At 62.1% G+C, this 17,698-nt stretch overlaps 2 protein-coding genes across 6 annotated transcripts; one reads left to right on the forward strand and one right to left on the reverse strand.

The window, feature by feature from the left end:
- Positions 1-1,087: 1,087 nt before the first annotated feature.
- On the reverse strand, positions 1,088-13,265 carry SHROOM4 (shroom family member 4). 5 transcript variants are annotated; one of them, XM_083876511.1, is made up of 10 exons: positions 12,817-13,265; positions 9,471-9,622; positions 8,255-8,386; positions 5,793-7,734; positions 5,536-5,603; positions 4,537-5,103; positions 3,856-4,278; positions 3,590-3,773; positions 2,785-3,057; positions 1,088-2,704 (listed from the first exon to the last, which is right to left on the reverse strand). In XM_083876511.1, exons 1-10 carry the CDS (start codon positions 12,940-12,942, stop codon positions 2,435-2,437), a joined length of 4,137 nt encoding a protein of 1,378 aa, XP_083732637.1. In that variant the 5' UTR covers positions 12,943-13,265; the 3' UTR covers positions 1,088-2,434. The 5 variants fall into 5 exon arrangements, with proteins under 5 accessions (XP_083732637.1, XP_083732639.1, XP_083732640.1 ...); XM_083876513.1 differs by lacking the exon at positions 12,817-13,265 and having other exon boundaries at positions 5,793-7,783; positions 9,471-9,731; XM_083876514.1 differs by lacking the exon at positions 12,817-13,265 and having other exon boundaries at positions 9,013-9,731.
- A 2,679-nt stretch (positions 13,266-15,944) lies between these two features.
- BMP15 (bone morphogenetic protein 15) lies at positions 15,945-17,521 on the forward strand (the record flags this gene model as incomplete). The annotated part of the gene is made up of 2 exons (XM_083876432.1): positions 15,945-16,263; positions 16,746-17,521. The coding sequence occupies 2 exons, from the start codon at positions 15,945-15,947 to the stop codon at positions 17,519-17,521; spliced, it is 1,095 nt and encodes a 364-aa protein (XP_083732558.1).
- Between the last annotated feature and the right edge of the window lie 177 nt (positions 17,522-17,698).

Consider the following 17,698-nt stretch of genomic DNA (forward strand, 5'->3'; position numbering starts at 1 on the left):
CCATATGCAAGGGCTTGCACAAGTAGCCCTATGAATTCACACGTGCAGGCATTCACCCATGTGTGCATTGGCTCACTTGCGTGTGCACACACACATGCATGCATTCATATGTGCACATCAGACACAGGACCCGTGTGTGTGTTCACCTGCATGTGCAGTCACTCACTACTACAGCTTGTGAGCAGCAGCATGGGGCTGTGCCCTGCATACTTGCACTCACACATATGGCATGAGTTCAACTATGTGAACATGTATGCTCACGGGCATGTGCATGCATTCATCTATGTAAGAGTTCGGCTGTGCATGCTCAAATGCGTGTGCACACACACCCACCTGTGCGTACGTGTCCACTTGTGTGCACTGACGTGCATATGCCCGTAGCCCCTGCACAGCCATACGCTCTCACTCCACACGCTTCCATGCGCGTGCAAGCGTGCATCTCATTCTGCACTCGCCTAAACTCACACTCGCCCCGTGCACTTGTGCTCAAACGCACGGGACTCACGCTGGAGCATCCCCGGCGTCCCGTCCCAACACCTGTGCACGCGCACGCCGCCGCGCGCCCCCGCCCGCCTCCGCGCGCGCCCCCGCGCACACCTGCGCTCCCACGCCCACCTGCCCGCGCGCGCTCCATCCGAGCGCTGGCGCCGCCCAGCGGCCGCTGTGGGCCCTGCGCTGCCCCGGCGCTCCCGGCGAGGAATCCCCAGGGAAGGCACTGGCACCACCTGCCTTACCGCGACACCCTCCCGGGCACGGCCACCCCCTCCCCGGGGCCGCCCCAAAGCTCCGGCAACTATGCCCCGGCAGATTCCCAGGAAGAACATTGTATCCACCACCCAAGTGCTGTGACCCTTACATGCATCCTGAGGGAAGGGTCCAGGCACTGACCCGTGCTCCAGCGCAGCCTAGGAGCACTGGGAACAGAAGATACCTGCCCACAGCTGCACTTCAGGTACCCCCTGTGCCACGGGGGTATGCAGCTCCTAAGAGCTTGCCAAGCCTTGATTCATCCCATCTGGAGCAATTACCCCCTCCCCGCTCCATTGCCACTTGTTGGGGCACAGGGACAAACCACGCGAGACACAGCTGGGACAGATGTGCAGCTCCTGCTGCTCCTTTACTGTTAGAGATACAATGGCATGCAGCAACATGCAGGCACTGGCAGCTTCTCCAGCACAGGGCCCTGTGCAGGGCTGCTGAACCCCACCATGAGAGCAGCATGGCCCCCAGGGGGTGCAGTCTTTGGTCCTAGCAATGATCCTGGGGGTGGTCGAGATGGAGGGAATGTTGAGGACCCCACTTCGGCCAGGCAGTATCCACAGTACAGCCAGGCAGGTGTGGGGTATAGTGTTTAAAAGGCTAAGGGTAGCCCAAAGTAGGGGTAGCAACACAGGGGGCTGCTGCTGGAGCACACAGGCAGGCATGGATGCTGCCTGAACCCTGGGCTGGGTTGTCCAGCTATGGGGCCATCCCAAAGTGCTGCAGCACACCTGCCTCCTCAACCCCCTGCCTCAAGCTCCTCCTGGTTGCATTAAACCCCTGTGCAAAATCAGTATGAAGGCATCTGCTCATGCCATGGAGACAGGTGGACAATGGCAGAAGTGACATCTAAGTGCTATTTGTGCTGTAGCAGCACGGAAGAAGGGACAGGTATCCCATTTTGTCCTTAATGTAGTTTTTCCTCTATTAATCACTCCTGGTGTTAAGCTAGAAGATACAGGTGAGAGCTGGATGATGCCCAGTTGTCTCCATGCCCATGGCACTGGTGACAATGAGTGGCTGCAGGCCTCACTGTACTGGTCCCAGAATCCCATGCCCTGGCAGGGTACCATCCCAAAACACAGGTACACAGCACTTACTGGTACTCACCTCTACCCCCTGTGGTCCCTCAGCCAGCAGGGAGTGGGTTAAGAACCTGCTGGCTGGGACCATTGTTTCTGACACAATGGGGAAGGAAGAGGATGCTGGGGCTAAAATTCCTTCAGCTCCCACCGGACAGATGGACAGAGATGGAAAAACAGACATGACAGAGGGTGTGCATGGTTTAACCCTTTCAGGTGCTGCATGAATAGCAGCTGGAGGGTGTTTAGGCATGTGGTACAACACCAGATACAAGACAGGCACTGGTGTCCAGGACAAGTTGGAGGGACCCCGTGGGCACAGAAAGACCCATGAGAGTGGTGGTAGCATCCATCCATCTGCTCTTGCTAGGCCACAGGCTGCTGAGTGGCCATAGCCCATGACAGCTCTGTGGCACAACAGTCTGTCAGCACCTGGACTGGCAACCCCTCCCCTGCTCAGTAAATCAGAATAATAAATAAAAGGCAGGGCTGGATGAATGGAAGGACACAGGGAGAGCCCACAAGGGGCTGGATCTGCTTTGGCAGCAAGCTGGGATCACAGCCAGGATCCCGGAGGGAGGATGGGTAGGGGGCTAGCAGTCCTTGGAGGCCTGGCCAAGGCTCTCACGCAGGCATCTGAGCTGCTCCTGGCCCAGTTTGATCTTCTCTTCCAGCTCCCGCTGCTCAGCAATGAGGGCCGATTTCATCTTGACGAAGTGCTGGTAGTCCTGGAGTTGCTCGGCAGGCAGATACCGCGCCACCATGGCACCCACTGCCTCCTCCCGCCGCCCCACATGCTCCTTCAGCTCCTTGGCATCCTCCAGCTGTGCCACCAGCAGCCGCTGCTTCTCCCGCAGGGCCCGCTGTGGGCAAGACAGCTGGCATTGGCAGGGTATCCCACAGCCCAAAACCCCATGGGTGAGGGTCCCCTCCCCATGCCCACCTTATCCTCAGCAGGGGCATGCGGCCCCAGGCTGCCCAGGGCAGTTTCCACACGGGCCAGGCGCCCCGAGAGGGAGAGGAAGAGGTTGACCACTTTGTCCAGGTCGCCCACGAAGAGGCGGTACTTGTCGAACTCCCCCGGGGTGCAGAGGGCTTGCAGGCGGGTAGCCACATCCTCACCCAGTGCCCCATTGGCACTAATGTCCTCCTGGAGCCCCCGTTGTGCCTCCTGCAGCACTACCAGCTTGCGGCTCAGGCTCTCGATCAGCTGCAGCTGCCAGAACAAAAGGGTCAGGAGTAACTGGGGGCACTCCCCATGGGATCAGGGGACTGGCACAGAGGTGTAGGGGTGCTGCGCTGGAGCCCACAGTACACAAGAACCTTGCAGTACCCCTGGCTCCCATGAGCTACTGGCAATTCCCAGTCCCTACAAGAATCTGTCAATGTGTCAGACTCCATGTGCACCTAATGGATGCCCCCAGTCCCCGTGGGCATCGCATCTGGAGATGCTGCTGGTCGAGCATCTGGTGAGACTCCCAGGTCCTGCAAGCACCTGACAATGCCCCTGGTCCTTGCAGACATCTGGCAATGTCCCAACCCATGTGAGTATATGGCAATGCTCCTGGTCCCCGCAAGCATCCAGCAATGACCCCTGCACCCGTGAGTGCCTGGTGATGTCCCCAGCTCCCAGGAGCAACCAATGATGCCTCAGCCCCTGTGAGCATCCAGAAATGCCCCCAGTCCCCATAAGCACCTGGCCAGGGCAGTAGGGAACAATGAGAGAATTGCCCCAGCAGTGCCTGTACCTTCTTTTCCACCAGCTCCCGATCCAATTCTTCCTCATCCTCCGAGCTCCCCTCCACTACCTCCGGCAGTGCTTTTACCTTGTTGAGTGGCTCAGCTTTGCCCACTGCAACACCATAGTGCACTGGGAAGGAACTGGCGCTGGTAGCACTCCTGGGAGACGGCGAGATGGGCTCAAAACCTTGCCTGGGGAAATAGAAATACAGTGATAAGCACTAGGGGTGTCAGCCTGCCTTTGGCATGGGGCCCAGTGCAGTGCCAGCCCTACCTGTCCTGTGCCAGGGTCTCCAGATGCCAGTCCTGCTGGAGACACTTCCGCCAGGCCTGTCGCTCCCCTGCCACCAGCAGCTCACCCATCACCTCAGTGGCAGTGCCAGGGGAAGCCAAAGGGGGCAGGACACTGGCCAGGGAATGGTCTCTGACAGCCACGTCTGACAGCCGTTCCTCAGAGTCCATGCAGTGGGGCTGGGGCCAGCTGCCCTGGCAGCTCACCCCCTCCACTGCTCCAGAACTGGGCTTGAGTGCCTCCAACATGGCAGGGCCAGAGCCACAATGCAGGGACAGGGAGCACTCACCCGCCCCACGGGGACTGGCACAGCCATGCTCCTGGTTCTGGATGAGCCTTTGAGGCTGCTCCTCCATCTCCCAGGACTGATTCATTTTTGTCCGCTTCTCCCCTGTTCCTGACACCCTGCAAACACATACCCAGGGCATGTCAGCTACTCTGCCCACCTGTGAGGGCAGGGACACTCAGGGCTATGGCCCTGCCAGGGAAAGAGGTCAGGGACACCCCACAGTGCAAAACCCCCACAAAAAAAAACCCAGAAGGTGCACCAAGGAGTGGATTAGGATACTCTGATACAGGGTACAAGGGCCCACAAAAGCCCCCTCATGTGTCCCGGCTGTGCCTGCTTTCTCACTCCCACTCCCATGTGATGGCACCACTTGCCTGCAAATCTCAGCATTGGCAGCATCAGGTCCAGGAGTCCTGCGGAGTGATCTGGGGGGCTCAGGTCGGGGCCAGGCACGTGGTGGAGCAGAGGGGCAAGCATTGTGCCCCCAGGACTGGCCTTTCTGCTCCCCAGTGAGGCTCTGTGACCGCTCCCTCACTGCCTCAGCAATGCTGTGGATTGGCTTTGGGACAGCAGAGAAGGCAGAGCCATGCCCAGCCCCATCTGGTGGGTGTTGGGATGCCCGGCGCTGCCTGTACTTCTCCCAGTTGGGTGGAGGTGGGCGGGGAGGTGGGGGGCCCTTCTTTTTGGGGTTGCTGGGAAGGTCCAGCTTGGCACGGAAAAGATCCTTCTGGTCACGGCCCCAGGGGCTGGCAGGTTCCAGGTTGAGGTGGCTCTCGGAGAAGGCTCTTCCCCGCAGTGGGCGGTGCAGCGGATCCGGGGGGCTCTCAGGGGTGTGGGCCAGGCGGTTGCTATCCCACAAGAGGTCATGCGTGGACGTGGTCCGGTAGCAGGGTGGCCACTCTGGCTCAGTGTTCTCAAGGCAGGTGTGGAATGGGTCAAGCCTTGGGAAAACCAGCAGATAGCTGGAGAGCTCACTTGGAAGAGAAGGAGGTACCCATCCTCCTGCACACAGTCACCCATCTGGCAGTTCAGGCCCATCTCATGCCCTGCCTCATTTACCCCAGCAAGTCAACCAGTTACACTGATGGGAGAAGCCCAGGCTCACCCGCTGGGTAGAGCCCTCCAGAGATGGCCCCAGACCTCTGGGGAAGGGTAAGGAGGGACCACCTTTGCTGTGGACACCTCCTCACACCCCCTTGCCCTGTGTGCTCCCTCCCACCACCAAGGGCACCATGCCAAGGATGGTCAAGGCAGTACAGGAGACACTTTGTACATCCCCAATCAAAATCATAGCAGTCTGCACATCCCCTTGGTGGAGGTCCCCATTTAGTGGCACACACATCCCAGCACCATGTCACCTGGCACGGGCTCACCTGATGGACTGGCTGACTTTCCTGGTTATTGCAGGTGGTTCCCACTCATCCTGAGGAAATTCCTGTGTCTGGGGGAAGGCAGTGTGAAATCCATACCCCAGCACCTCTGTCCCACCCCCATTCAGGCACAGAAGGCATGAAGGAGGTCTGCAGGGCCAATGGAGGCACAGTACCCCGCACCCCAACCCAGGGTCATGGTCCAGGGAGGCAAGGGAGTATCAGTGCCCCCCAGCACAGTCCCACAGGGTGTTACTCACCGGGATGAAAACTCTCCGGGTGGGCCAGGCATCACTCTCCTCTCGCCCAGGATGTGGGGCTGGGCAGCAGCAGTCGGGGCAGCGCACCCAGGGCACAGGGTAACAGCGGCAGGTGTGTTCACGGGGCAGTGGTAGTGCACACCGGTCCCCTCCACTGTAGCGGCAGGGCTCAGGGCGTAGGGGAACCCCATAGGGGTAGGAGAAGCCCCGCCGGTAATCCAGCTCCCCTGGCCTCCCCAGTGGTTTATAACAGAGGGGCTGCTCCCGGCAGCATTCAGCATAGGGGACAGCAGAGCCAGGGCGGCTGGGTGAGGGGGGGTTGTAGGGCTGGTCCACAGAGAGGCGGCGGACATCCCGGTGCTCAGGGCCAGGGGGCTGGAAGGTGCCAGGATCACCTGCTGGCAGCTTACTGTGCCAGGGTGGTGCTGGTCGGCTGCTCTCCTCAAAGAACCGGCGGCGGTCGGCGAAGGGCAGCAGGACTACTTCATCGCTACCCTGTGATGGGGAGCTGCAGGCTGCTGGGCCCTGGGTGTAGCCCTTCAGTTCACTGGGGCTGGGCGAGTGTTGCAGCTGCAGCTTTTTTTCCGGGGACCAGTGCCAGCGGCCCCTGGCTGTTGGCACCACCCGCTCAGGGGATGGGGGCCCTTTGGGGGCTGGCACTGGGTCAGGGCTGGGGATACCCCGGTCTGCGGAGCGGCCAGCATTCCTGCTGTCCTCACTCGGTGTAGGGCTGAGACACTGAGGCAGGGCAGGGGGTCGCTCTGCCAGTACACTGCTCTCAGGGGGCTCCTCAGTCTCCTCCACTGGCTCCTCACCAGGTGGAGGTGCATCAGGACCCCGGCTCTTCTGCAGCTGGGCCTTGCGCCGCTGGATCTCGTTGCGCAGGCTGGTAGCAAAGCGATCACTGCGGCGGCGCATCTGAGCGGAGCGGTGGGGAGGTCCTCCAGCCCGCCGAGGCCCTCCCCGGCTCTCCTCCTCCACTGGCCCCTCGGTGCTGACTGCTGGGCTGGCCCCCTCGCCATCCTGCCCACAGGCTTGCTGCAGCTCAGGGCAGCAGCGGTATGGTGGTGGACGGTAGCAAGGCTCTGGGCAGTGCGGAGAGTCCTGGGCAGCCCCTGGGGTTCCCCCCCGGCTGCCCTCAGGATGCAGCGGGGACAAGGTCCAGCATTGCCCACTGGGGGCTGGCGAGGCTCGCTCGCTGTTGGTGCCCAGCTTGATGGAGCGGAGCTGGGAGGCCAGCAGTTGCTCGGGAGCACTGTGACGGTGTGACATGTGGCTCTTGAGAGGGGACAGCAACGGGTTGTCACCTGCTGTCATGGCATCAGGCACTTGGTGCATGCTGTCATCCGGGTACGGTTGGTTGTCAGACTCCGTGCCCTCCCGCAGGAGTGGCTCAGGTGGGCATCGGTCTGGGTGGGAGCTCAGCATGTAGTACTGGTCAGCATTGAGACAGTCCTTCGTGGGGTATGGCGGCAGTGTCCTCCTGCCCACTACTTCTGCCTCCCAATCCCGCTGGCAGAGGAAGGTGTCAGAGATCCATCGGCCCTTGGCATGCAGCATGTCCACTGACGCCTGGCACCTGTCCCCTCTGGCAGCTGGGGCTGCCCGCAGGCTGTCCCTCCTGACAGGGGGCTGAGGGGGCACAGGTGCCCGCCAGGCCTCAGGGTGCCAGCTGGCAGATGGCTCAGCCCCGGTGGTCAGGTAGCGCCTGTCAGGGGCTTTGCAGGGGCCTTGGAGGCTGGAGTCGATGGACACGGCCTCTTCAGGACGGAGAGAGAGGGCGCAGTCAGAGGCAATGGAGCTGGCAGAGAAGGAGCTGTAGGCCGAGTCCCGCTTGCTGTGGTACATGCCCTGGTCAACGGGTGAAGGGTCTCCTTCATAGCAGGCCTGGCTGGGATGGTCCAGGCTCTCCATGCTCCCGATGGAGCTGCTCCGGTCAGTGCTGCAGTGCCAGGACAGTGGGTTCCACTGCAGGGACAGCTTGCTGCTGCCTGGCCCCACACCAGTGTTACAGGCACCTGCTGCCCCCCATCCAGCTCCACAGAGATCCCAAGGAGCCCACCCCCACACATACACCCTCCCTGGGACAATGGAGCACAGGGCAGCACTGTCCCAACCTGCCCTCCACCCCTGGGTTGGGGCCACCACCAAGGTTGCCTGGCACTGGCAAGGGGAGCAGACACAGGGAACACAGGATGTGAGTGAGTCCAGCCACTTGAGACCTCCCAGCTCTGGCAGTGGGACTAAGCAGCTCCTGGCTGTCTCCAGCAGAGCCACCGCCCCTTCCTGCCCAGAGCCGGGAGTAAACAGCCAGGGGAAAGGGTAATGCAGGATGAGGACGGATGCCTGAAAGTAGTGTATGCGAGCACCTCTGCCACCCCCACTGCCAGAACTCAAGAGGGTGTCCTGTCTGCCCCTCCCCTTGCCCTTGCACAGTCTCGTAACTGCACCCAGGGTCTCACCTGACATCACACCCCGAGGGCCAGGAGAGGCTGAAGCCATCAGCCGAGCAGTGCATGGTGGGGACGTCTGGGCGGCTTTCGGCAAGTTTGGCCACGTGCCAGGAATGGGGCCGGAGGACCGGCACGCTCCTCCTGCCAAGAGCAACAGCGGGAAAGGACAAGAATGGGGAGGAAGCCAGGCCAAGGAACCAGGGCTGAAGTCACTTCCTACGGGGCTTCCTGTCCCCCCCAGGCCAGCGCCCGCCCAAAGGGGATGGCAGCGAGGAGGGTCCAGCCCTGCAAGCACTGGACAAGGGGATCCCACAGCTCACCCAGCTGGCCTGGTCTCCCCAGACCGCAGCATCCCTTTTGCCGCATCAACAGGGGGCCAAGGACATGGCCTCTGCACAGCCCATAGGCAATGCCCTGAGCAGGGCAAGTGTCCTTGCTGGAACTGGACTGGCTCCACCAAGGAACACTGGGGCCATATCTGTCTCCACCGCAAGCCTGAACTTCCCCCTTGTTCCTTTGTCTCTCAGCATCTGCAGCCAGCACCAGCCACATCATGTCTCCAGCAAGGATCCTGTGCTGGTCCCTGTCCCACCCCTCACGGCATCCATAGGAGTCTCCAGTCCCCCCAGCACAAGCCACTGCAGACGTGGTCAGAAGCCACCGCCCATACCGCCCAACCGCCCAGCGCTGCTACAGCATCTACTGACTGGATGAGAGTGGCAAGCTGTGAGGTCCACACAGGGACTTCCCAGAACCCTCAAACTCACCATGGATGATGCTGAGCCCCAGCAGAGTCCCATGGGACCCCTGCCCCTTGGACAGTGCCCTTGCGCCGTCCCTGCCCCTGAGTGCTGCTGGAGCTGAAGTCAGTCAGGACGCAGCCAGGGAATGGATGCAGAGTGAGGGATTGACGGGGGAAGGGACTGCAAGGCCCAGCCCTGCCTCTCCTTCCTTTCCCAGGCAAGCAGGCAGGCAGGAGGCAGGCAGGCAGGAAGGGAGAGGAGCGGCCATGGTTGAGATTACCGCCCAGCGAGGGGGTGGCGAGCCCGATGCACTGCCCTGGCTCTGCTGGCTGGAGAACCCCCACTTAGCGGGAGCACTGACAGCAGCAAACAGGCTTCTCCCCACCCTGCCCCAGCAAGGGGCACTTCCAGGTTCCTGCCAGTCCCCCAGGCAGATAAAGCCCCACTGGCCCTCCCTGTGAACCCTCAACAGCACTGCCAACCTGCGAACGACCATCTTCAGAGTGCGGTAGGAGCCCTTGATGAGGATCAGGGCCTCCTGGCGGGATCCGTACAGCGGCGTCCCGCTGATGTTCACCAGCTCATCACCTGGCTGCAGCCGGCGGGACAGTGCAGCCTTGCCCCCATCCTCGACCTGGGTGACAGAAAGGGGCGTCAAGGGGGGCACAGCCCCCAGAATATCCCAGGAGATGTTCCACAGCCACGACGTGTCAGGGGAGAAAGAGGCTTCGGAGAAGGTGCCTGAGCTCCAGGCACCACAGAGGGATCTGCAGGGCCAGGCTCTCCCCCTTCTCTGGTCACATGAATTTCTGAGCAAGGGCATCAGGAAAGGGGGAGAAAGAAAAATGTCCCATCCCAGCAGATTCCCCCGCAGGCACAGGCAGCACAAGGGCCCTTTGTCTGGCGTGGATGCCAGCCCCCTGCCGCTGCTTCCAACCCCACATCGAGCCTGTCAGGGCACCCGTGGCGATTTCGATGCCCAAAGGATGCCATCTCACCCTATGTGCCCAGAGGAGACAACAGTAGGGGATGTCCTGAGCCCTGGCACATGCCTACCCTCCCTAACACACATGGCCAAAATGAACCTGGCATCCTGTATTGCTGTGCTTAGAGGAAATAGGGCCATGGTGCTGCCAGCATGTGAGACCCTGACCCATGCCCTCTGCCCTAGCTGGTAGGTGCAGTCCTGGAAGCTCGGGGACAAGCAGTGCCCAGCTGGGCCAGGCTGAGTGCCCATTGCCAGCACTGATGTCTGCCCATCCTGCCGCTGCAATGGCCAGGGATCGCCAAGTCCACACCACAGGGCTGACAAGCGACTGGAGATGCTGCTGCATGGTGGCACTAGCACAGGGCATGCAGGTGCATGGGGCAGGACCTGGGGTGCCCCATGCCCAGCATGGATGTGGCAAGACCCTATAGCCACCCACAGGGCAGAGCTAACCTGGCCCCCTGCTGGGGCTCCTGCACCAACCCTGCCCATGGGCTCTTCACCCTGCTCAGTTGCTTCCAGGACTGGCCAAGGAATGAGCTCTGCTCACAGTGCCTGCCAGCCAGGCCCCAGTGCCAGGGAGCACACATGGCTTCCTAGCAGGCCAGTCATCGTGCATGTGCCCCTGGGCACCACTTTCCAGTTCTAATGCTGGGCAGAGCTCAGGGGGCATTCCCCTGACAAAATGTCACCTTAAGAGGGAGAAAGGCAGGAGTATCCAAGCTTCCTGCCCAGTGCACCACTGCCCCATGGTCTTGGCTGGCACAGCTGTGCCCAGAGCCCACAGCTCTGCAATTTTTTCAGGGATTTTAGCATTGCAATGCCATGCCCAGGCTGGGCACAGCTCAATGTGCCCGCCTGTGCAGGCAGGCTGCCCTCTTACCCATATGTCAGCCATGGGGCTTGCCTTCCTGGCAGGGGACCCTGACTGCCTGTGAGGGCTCCCAGTCCTACCGTGTAGTAGGTGGAGCACCTGGGTTTACCCCCTGCTGTGCTGCTGCCCACCACTGAGCACCAGCAGAGAATGCAAGGCAGGCTGCACCTTCGCCTCAGTCCTCTGTCCACCCACGTGCCCTCCCGGTCTTGCCTGCCACATCCTTGGGGACGAGTCAGAGGTGAAATCAGTGTCCCCACTGCTGCAGGACACCACCAGGTCTGCACTCGTGTCTGGGCCATCACATGCACCAGGATGGTGCTCAGCCCTGGCACCACTCACCAGGAGCTAAATTCGGCACAAACAGCCCCTTGTTCTGCCTTTGCCACCAGTGAACTCAGCGCTGGCAGCCAAACCCCACTGCCTGCTGCCTTGCCTGACTGGGCCAGCCCAGGACACTTGCCCAACACCATCCCTGGAGTTCCCTCTGGGCCCTGATGGTGGGCACCAGATGGCTCACGGGAATGTCTGCCTGTCTCAGGAGAAACTTGTCTTAGGAGTCACAACCAGAACGGTGCCAGAGCTGTGCCCACCCTGCCCCACACCAACCTCCCTTCTTGCCCCCGACGTGCTGAGGGAAGCCCGTGCCGGAGGGCGTACGCAGCTCCATGGAAGCCTTCAGACCGCCGTGGGACTCTGCCACAGGAAGGGATCCCGCCCGGAGCGGTCTCAGAGGCCAAACACTATCACAGAATGCGGGGACGCCCTTCCCCTTTCCGGCCCGCGCCTCCCGAGCCACGGGCGGGGGTCGCCCCCTCTCCGCACACACCTCAGCGGCCCCGGGGGACCCTCCCCTGAGCGCACAGAGCGCTGGAAGGAACAAGCCCCTTTTGTCTGCCGAGCACACGTGGTGGCGGCGTGTCCGTGGGAGCGCGGGGGCAACACCGCGCGACCCGCCAGCCGAGCCCCTCACCAGAACTGGTGATGAACAAACATCCCCGGGCCGCCCCAGCCCCTCCTCCGGCAGCCGGCGGAGCCACGGGGACCCGCCACTCGAAGGCAGGCGGCGAGTCGGGGCGCGGGCAGTTCCTCCGCCGGCGGTGCCACCCCAGGGCGCGGGGCTGGGAGCGGAGCCACTTTTCCAGCTCCCCCAGCCAGACCGCGCTGCCCGCGTCCCGCCGAGGGCGTGGGACGGCCCGGGGGAGCGGCCAGCCCGGCCCGGGGCAGGGGCAGCCCCGGGGCCGCCGCACCCCGGCTCAGCCCCCGCGGTGACACCGGGCGGGCGGGCGGCCAGATCGTCCCGCGACAGGGCCCGTCCGCGGACCGGGGGCTATTGGGGTTCTCCTGCCGCTGCCCGGCTCCCCCGGGGCTCCCCGCGGGGACCGATGCCCCTCTGCGTGCCGAGCCGTCGGGGCCGCAGGGAGGGTCACCCTCGGCACCGCCAGCCCCGTCCCGGGCACGGTCCTGCCCCGCGTTCCGGGGGTGCCGGGGCGAGACGGGACGGACTCTGACTCCCCCGCCGTGGCCCCAAACGGCCCCGCAGAGCCCGGAGCCCGTGGGCGCGGCACCGACGGACGGGCACACAGGGCTCTGACCTCCCCCGGCTGCGGCCCGCGGGACGGGACCGGGAAAGACGTGAGGGAGACGCGGGGGCCGCCCCCGACGCCAGCCCAACGGATGTGCCAGAGGAATTTCTTCCTGCCGCCGGGCCCGGGCTGTCCCTCCGCCCCTCTCGCTCTCGCTCTGCCCCGCGGCTCCGAGGGGAGGGTCGCGGGGGTCGGGGGTGCGAGGGGCCGCCCCGGTCCCGCCGCGCCGGGAGAGGAGAGGAGACCTCGCGGCCGGGGCTCCCCGAACCCCGACGCCGCCGCGCCCCGGGGTCCCTCCGTCCCCCGCGCCCCCCCACGGGCGGGAGGCCCCTCGCGGGGATGCGGCGGAGCCCACGCGGGACGGCGCCGGCCGTGCCTACCTTGGAGACGATGAGGGGCTCGCCGTGCTCCAGCCCCCCGCGCAGCGTGAAGCCCCAGGGCGCGCCCCCCTGCAGCTGCACATGCACGTACTGCGGGGCGCCGGGCCGGCCCTCGGCCCGCTCCATGGCCGTGCAGCTACAGCCCCATCCCGGCCCGGCCCCGAGCCGCGGAGGAAATGACACCCCCGCCCGCCCGGGCCGAGTGCGGGGCGAGTGCGGGGCGGGGCCCGCCCGCACCGGGGCCGCTCTGCCGCCGCCAATGGGGCGCGGGGGGCGGCGGCGCCCGGTCCGGCACGGCTCGGCTCAGCACAGCTCGTGGCACGGCTTTCCACACAATGGCATAGCGCCTTTCTGTTCAGGAGGGTGGCATAGCCCATCCTTTAGCCCAGGGACCTGGAGTGAGCTGCTTGGCTCAGTTTGGTACAGTCCAGCCGGCACATCTCAGTCCAGTCCAGTTCAGCCCAGCATGGCACGCTGTGGAAGGTGGGCAGACCTCAGCACAGATCAGCTCAGGTGGGATGGCAGGGGGGCAGCATGGGTTAACCGGGTCAGCCTGGCTCAGCCTGGCATGCCTCAGTGCAGTTCAGCTGGGTTGGCACATTGTGGCTTGGCTCAGCTCAGCTCAACATGACACAAGGCAAAGTTAAGTTTCTTACATAGCAGAACAAGCAGAGGCCTCATCTGGCTTAGCTCCACTTGGCCTGGCCCAGTTTTGTTCAGTGCAGTTCAGCTTGGTTGACTTGGACAAGCAGGGCTGGCACAGTTCAGCTCAGCAGAGCCTGGCCTGGGTTGACTTAACTTGACCATGCACAGTTCAGCTCAAAATGATCCAGTTTGGTTCAGCACAATGTGCTGCCACCAGGAATCCACACCAACAGAGCCTGCTTGGCACAGCTTAGCCTGGCACGGTGGCAGTTTGATGAGCACTCACACAAGTGCAAGGGGGTGGCAGGGGGGTGATGTAGCCCCACCGGCTCCCCACCACACAGTCACACTGGCGCCCCAAGCTCCACTTGCCTGCAGGCCAGCACATGCTGCTGGCTCCTTCTGACCTACCCAAGCCAGCCCCCACCCTGTCCATATCCTGCCAGGCACCTTAGGGCGTGTGTGGCAGTCGGGGGCTGTTCTTCACCTTTGTCTTTTCCCTGCCAGGCCCAAGAGAGGCAGCTGTGCCGCTTGGGGGAAATTGGGGCAGGGGGAGGAGGCGGCGGATGGCAGCCAGGGATGGTGGGAGCGCATCGGCAGGGATTCCCGGGGGAGCCCGAGAGTCCTGCTCCTCCCCTTCCCGCCTGGGGCCACAACTCTTACTCATCTCCTTTCCAGACAGCACAGCAAGCCAGGAAAGCTGTGCTCTGCAAGCAGGACCTGCGGCCCCTGGTTGCCTGCCATGGCCTGGGAGGGTCGGCTTGTAGTGCCAGGCTGATGAGCCACCCTAGATTTGTTCATTCCCAGTGCTAGAAGGGTCTCAAGTTTTTCTTGATAGTGCCTGTTCACGATCACCTGCCTTGAACTCTGCCTGCTCCCTGCACAGCCCAGCTGCAGGCAGCCCAGTACGGCCAGAGTGTCACAGGGCGCAGGGCGCAGTGGTACCTGGGCTATCTGTAGTGCTGGAGCCCACCCAGGAGAGATGTATGGTGTCATCCCCCCTGCTGCCCCATACAGCCTTGACATGTTCACCATTCCTGACCCAAATCTCCAGATCTCCCTTATAGCCTTCCTACTTCCCTTGTCATGGCCCCCACTCATGACTGCCTGCTGCCATGCCCGGACTTTTCCCAGCCTCCACTGGTTTGTCTGCCCCTTGTGTGCTTTCCCGAATGAGTAACCAGGGCTGCCTGACCAGGCAAGAGGGCTCTTGTGCCCTGGCTCATCACATGGCCCCACAGCACATTTAGCATCACAAACACTCCCACAAAGCCCTCCCAGCCCTTAGCACTGTGCCCAGCTGGCACCAGGAAGGGTGAGCAGCAGACATCAGTACAACCCCCTCAGCTGTCCCCATGCCTGCACCAATGATTCCAGTGTACTCACCTCCTGGCCACTTCCATCCCAGCAGGAGAGTAACAGTGTACTGTGGGTCTGGGCACAACACCAGGGGCTCCGGAGGTGGCACTGTCTGCAGCTGCCCACACCACACTGTAGTGTGCCCAGAGGGCCTTTCCCAGGCAAGCACCATGGAGTCACAGTCCCCAGCATGGAAAATGCCTCAAATGGCTCATGCCTGCGGGAGGGTGGGGCATCATGCTCACAATCTTTGAGCAGCTGCTGGCAAAAATACCTGGAAACTAGTCAAAGTAGGCAAAGTTGTGGGCATGCTGATGGTGATGGCAGGATGATGCCTACAGTGGGGTACTGCTGGCTTACCCAGACATACTTAGCACTGCTGGGCTCAGGGTCACTGTGCTCACCCACGTGCCTTTGTGCCAGCTGGACAGAGTGAGGCACTGGGACCCTGGCTGTGCTGCAGGGCTGTTGGGGAGCAGAACCCCAGGCTCTGTGCCTGCTTGGGCCAGTGCAGACCAGCTTGCAGCAATGGGCACAAAGGTCCTGAGCCACTGCTGGAGAGGCAGCACAGAGTGGAGGGAGCTAGAGGGACTCTCATCACATGAAAGCACCCTCTCAGGCTTTGTCTGGCCCCATTCACCTGGGACCCAGGGAGCTCCTGCCTCTTTAAAACCTGATTGAGTCCATGCCTTTAAAATGGGCCTGGGCAGGCACCTCCTACCCTGTAGGAGGAGGCTGAGCCAGGAGCAGGTGGGCTGAGTCAGCTGGTTCTCCCACCCCACTTCACCCCACTCCCCTACCCCAGCACTTTTACAGACCCCCATAGCCAGGCTCTGTTGGGCTAGCTTTGCTTCTGGTCTGGGTTTTAGTCTGGAATTTGTACCTCTTTTTGCATACAGAACCTCCCCACCTTTTTGTTCCTGTGCCAAGCTGAAGTAGCTCGTGTGGTTGTCCTCTTTTGATAGGAGCTTGAAGCACCCTGGGATCCTTTTGCTGGTGCCCACAGTCAGCTCTGACTCTCAGGTGTGGAGAAGGATGACAGCAAGTTCTTCCTAATTCTTCTGCTGGCCATCCCCACCTTATCCCACTTACCTGCTCCCTCTCCAAACACACACTCACCTATCATGGCTATGCCCTACCCTTTCACCAGCCTCCTCCTCCTCCTTGTTGTGCCCCTTTCCCGGGCTGCAGACCAGTCCCCGCTGCCCCTTGGCTCTCTGCCTGCTGTCCCCACCCTGCCCCTCCTGCAGGCTCTGCAAACACGGGCTCCAGGCAGCCCAGGCTGGCAAGTGGGGCCAGCCAGTGGACAGCCTTTGCGTTACATGCTGAATCTGTACCGCCGTGCTGCTGACCGTGAAGGCCGACCCCGCCGCAGCCGCAGCCTAGGCACCAACACCATCCGCCTGGTCCAGGCCAGTTCCCATGGAGGTCAGCCCTGGACAGGTAAGGAACTGGTGGGCATTAAGGATGGTATGGCAGCTTATTAGAGCTAGCGGGGTGGTTGGAACTCTGATGGCAAGGTCTCTTGCCTGCTTCCTTCCCCCTCTCTACAGTGTCCTGGCTGGGGTTGCTCTTGGCCATAGGGTTCCACTTGGCAAGAGTCCAAGGCTCTGCCTCAGGGGTGAAAGGGGCAAATGCATTGCTGTCCCTTGTGTGCCCTTCTCTCCTTCCCACCCTGCCTGATGCTGTGCCAGGCTAGTGGTGTTGGTGCAGAGGATGGGAAATGTTACAGACTGTCTTTGCCCTTCATGCTGCCAGCAAGCCTTGGTGCATGGCTTGTTTGCTGCAGCTTCTGCCTTGAGCTCGTTGTCACAGGCTCTGCTGTGCTGTGTGGGGCTGTGGCAGCACCATGAGAGAGAGAAAGGGCTGCTGCACGGTGCCCCCTGCATTATGCTAAGGGGGTACTGGTCACTGCTTCCCTGCAGGTCGCTGGTACTTGCAGGCCCTCACCTACCACCTGGAGGGCCAGCCAGAGGCCGAGCACCTCCTCAGAGCCACTGTGGTCTACCTGCCCAGTCTGTCACTGTCCCACAGTCGCCTCCTCTGCGCTCTGGAGCTGATGGTGGCTGGTGAGGCACCCAGGGTGCTGCTCAGCCCTACTGCCCGTCCCCACCATGGCTGGGCCGAAGTTGATGTCACCCCTTACCTGATGCTGGGGAACAGCAGTGTGGGGAGCCTGGCACTGCGGCACGTCTGTGTGCATGCTGGCCGAGCAGGAAGCCACGGTACCCCGGTGGCCCCTGGCCACCCTTTCCTCCTTCTTTACCTTAACGATACCCAGGCAGGGTTAGCACCTCCAGCAGCAGAGCCCCACCGACACCGACGTGATACAGGGACATTGGCTCATGACCTGCCCAACTACCTGCGGGAGCAGGGAGGGGAGAAGAGTGACTGTTCCCTCCGGCCCTTCCCTGTCAGTTTTGCACAGCTGGGCTGGGACCACTGGATCATCGCTCCTCACCGCTACAACCCACGCTACTGCAAGGGCACCTGTCCCCACCTACTCCGCTATGACTACCATGCACCCAACCATGCTGTGGTGCAGAGCTTTGTTCATCAGCTTGTGGATGCCAATGTGCCCCGGCCCTCCTGTGTGCCCTACCGCTACAGCCCCATCAGTGTCCTCATGATTGAGCGCAATGGAGGCATACTGTACAAGGAGTACGAGAATATGATTGCAGAGTCCTGCACTTGCCGGTAATTCCCACTGTCCCAGCACATCACTCCTGGGCTCTGCCTCTTCCTGCAGATCTGGACTTTAGGGTTTATCTTGCTCTGCCTGGGGCTCACTTGGCTCATCTCCCCTCCCCATGCAGTGCTGCTCAGTGGGGAGGTTTTACAATGACAGTTTTATGTAAATTGTGGATTTTTAAAGGCA

This window comes from Zosterops lateralis (assembly GCF_965231275.1).
Source record: "Zosterops lateralis genome assembly, chromosome: 21".
Classification (NCBI taxonomy): Eukaryota; Metazoa; Chordata; class Aves; order Passeriformes; family Zosteropidae; genus Zosterops; species Zosterops lateralis.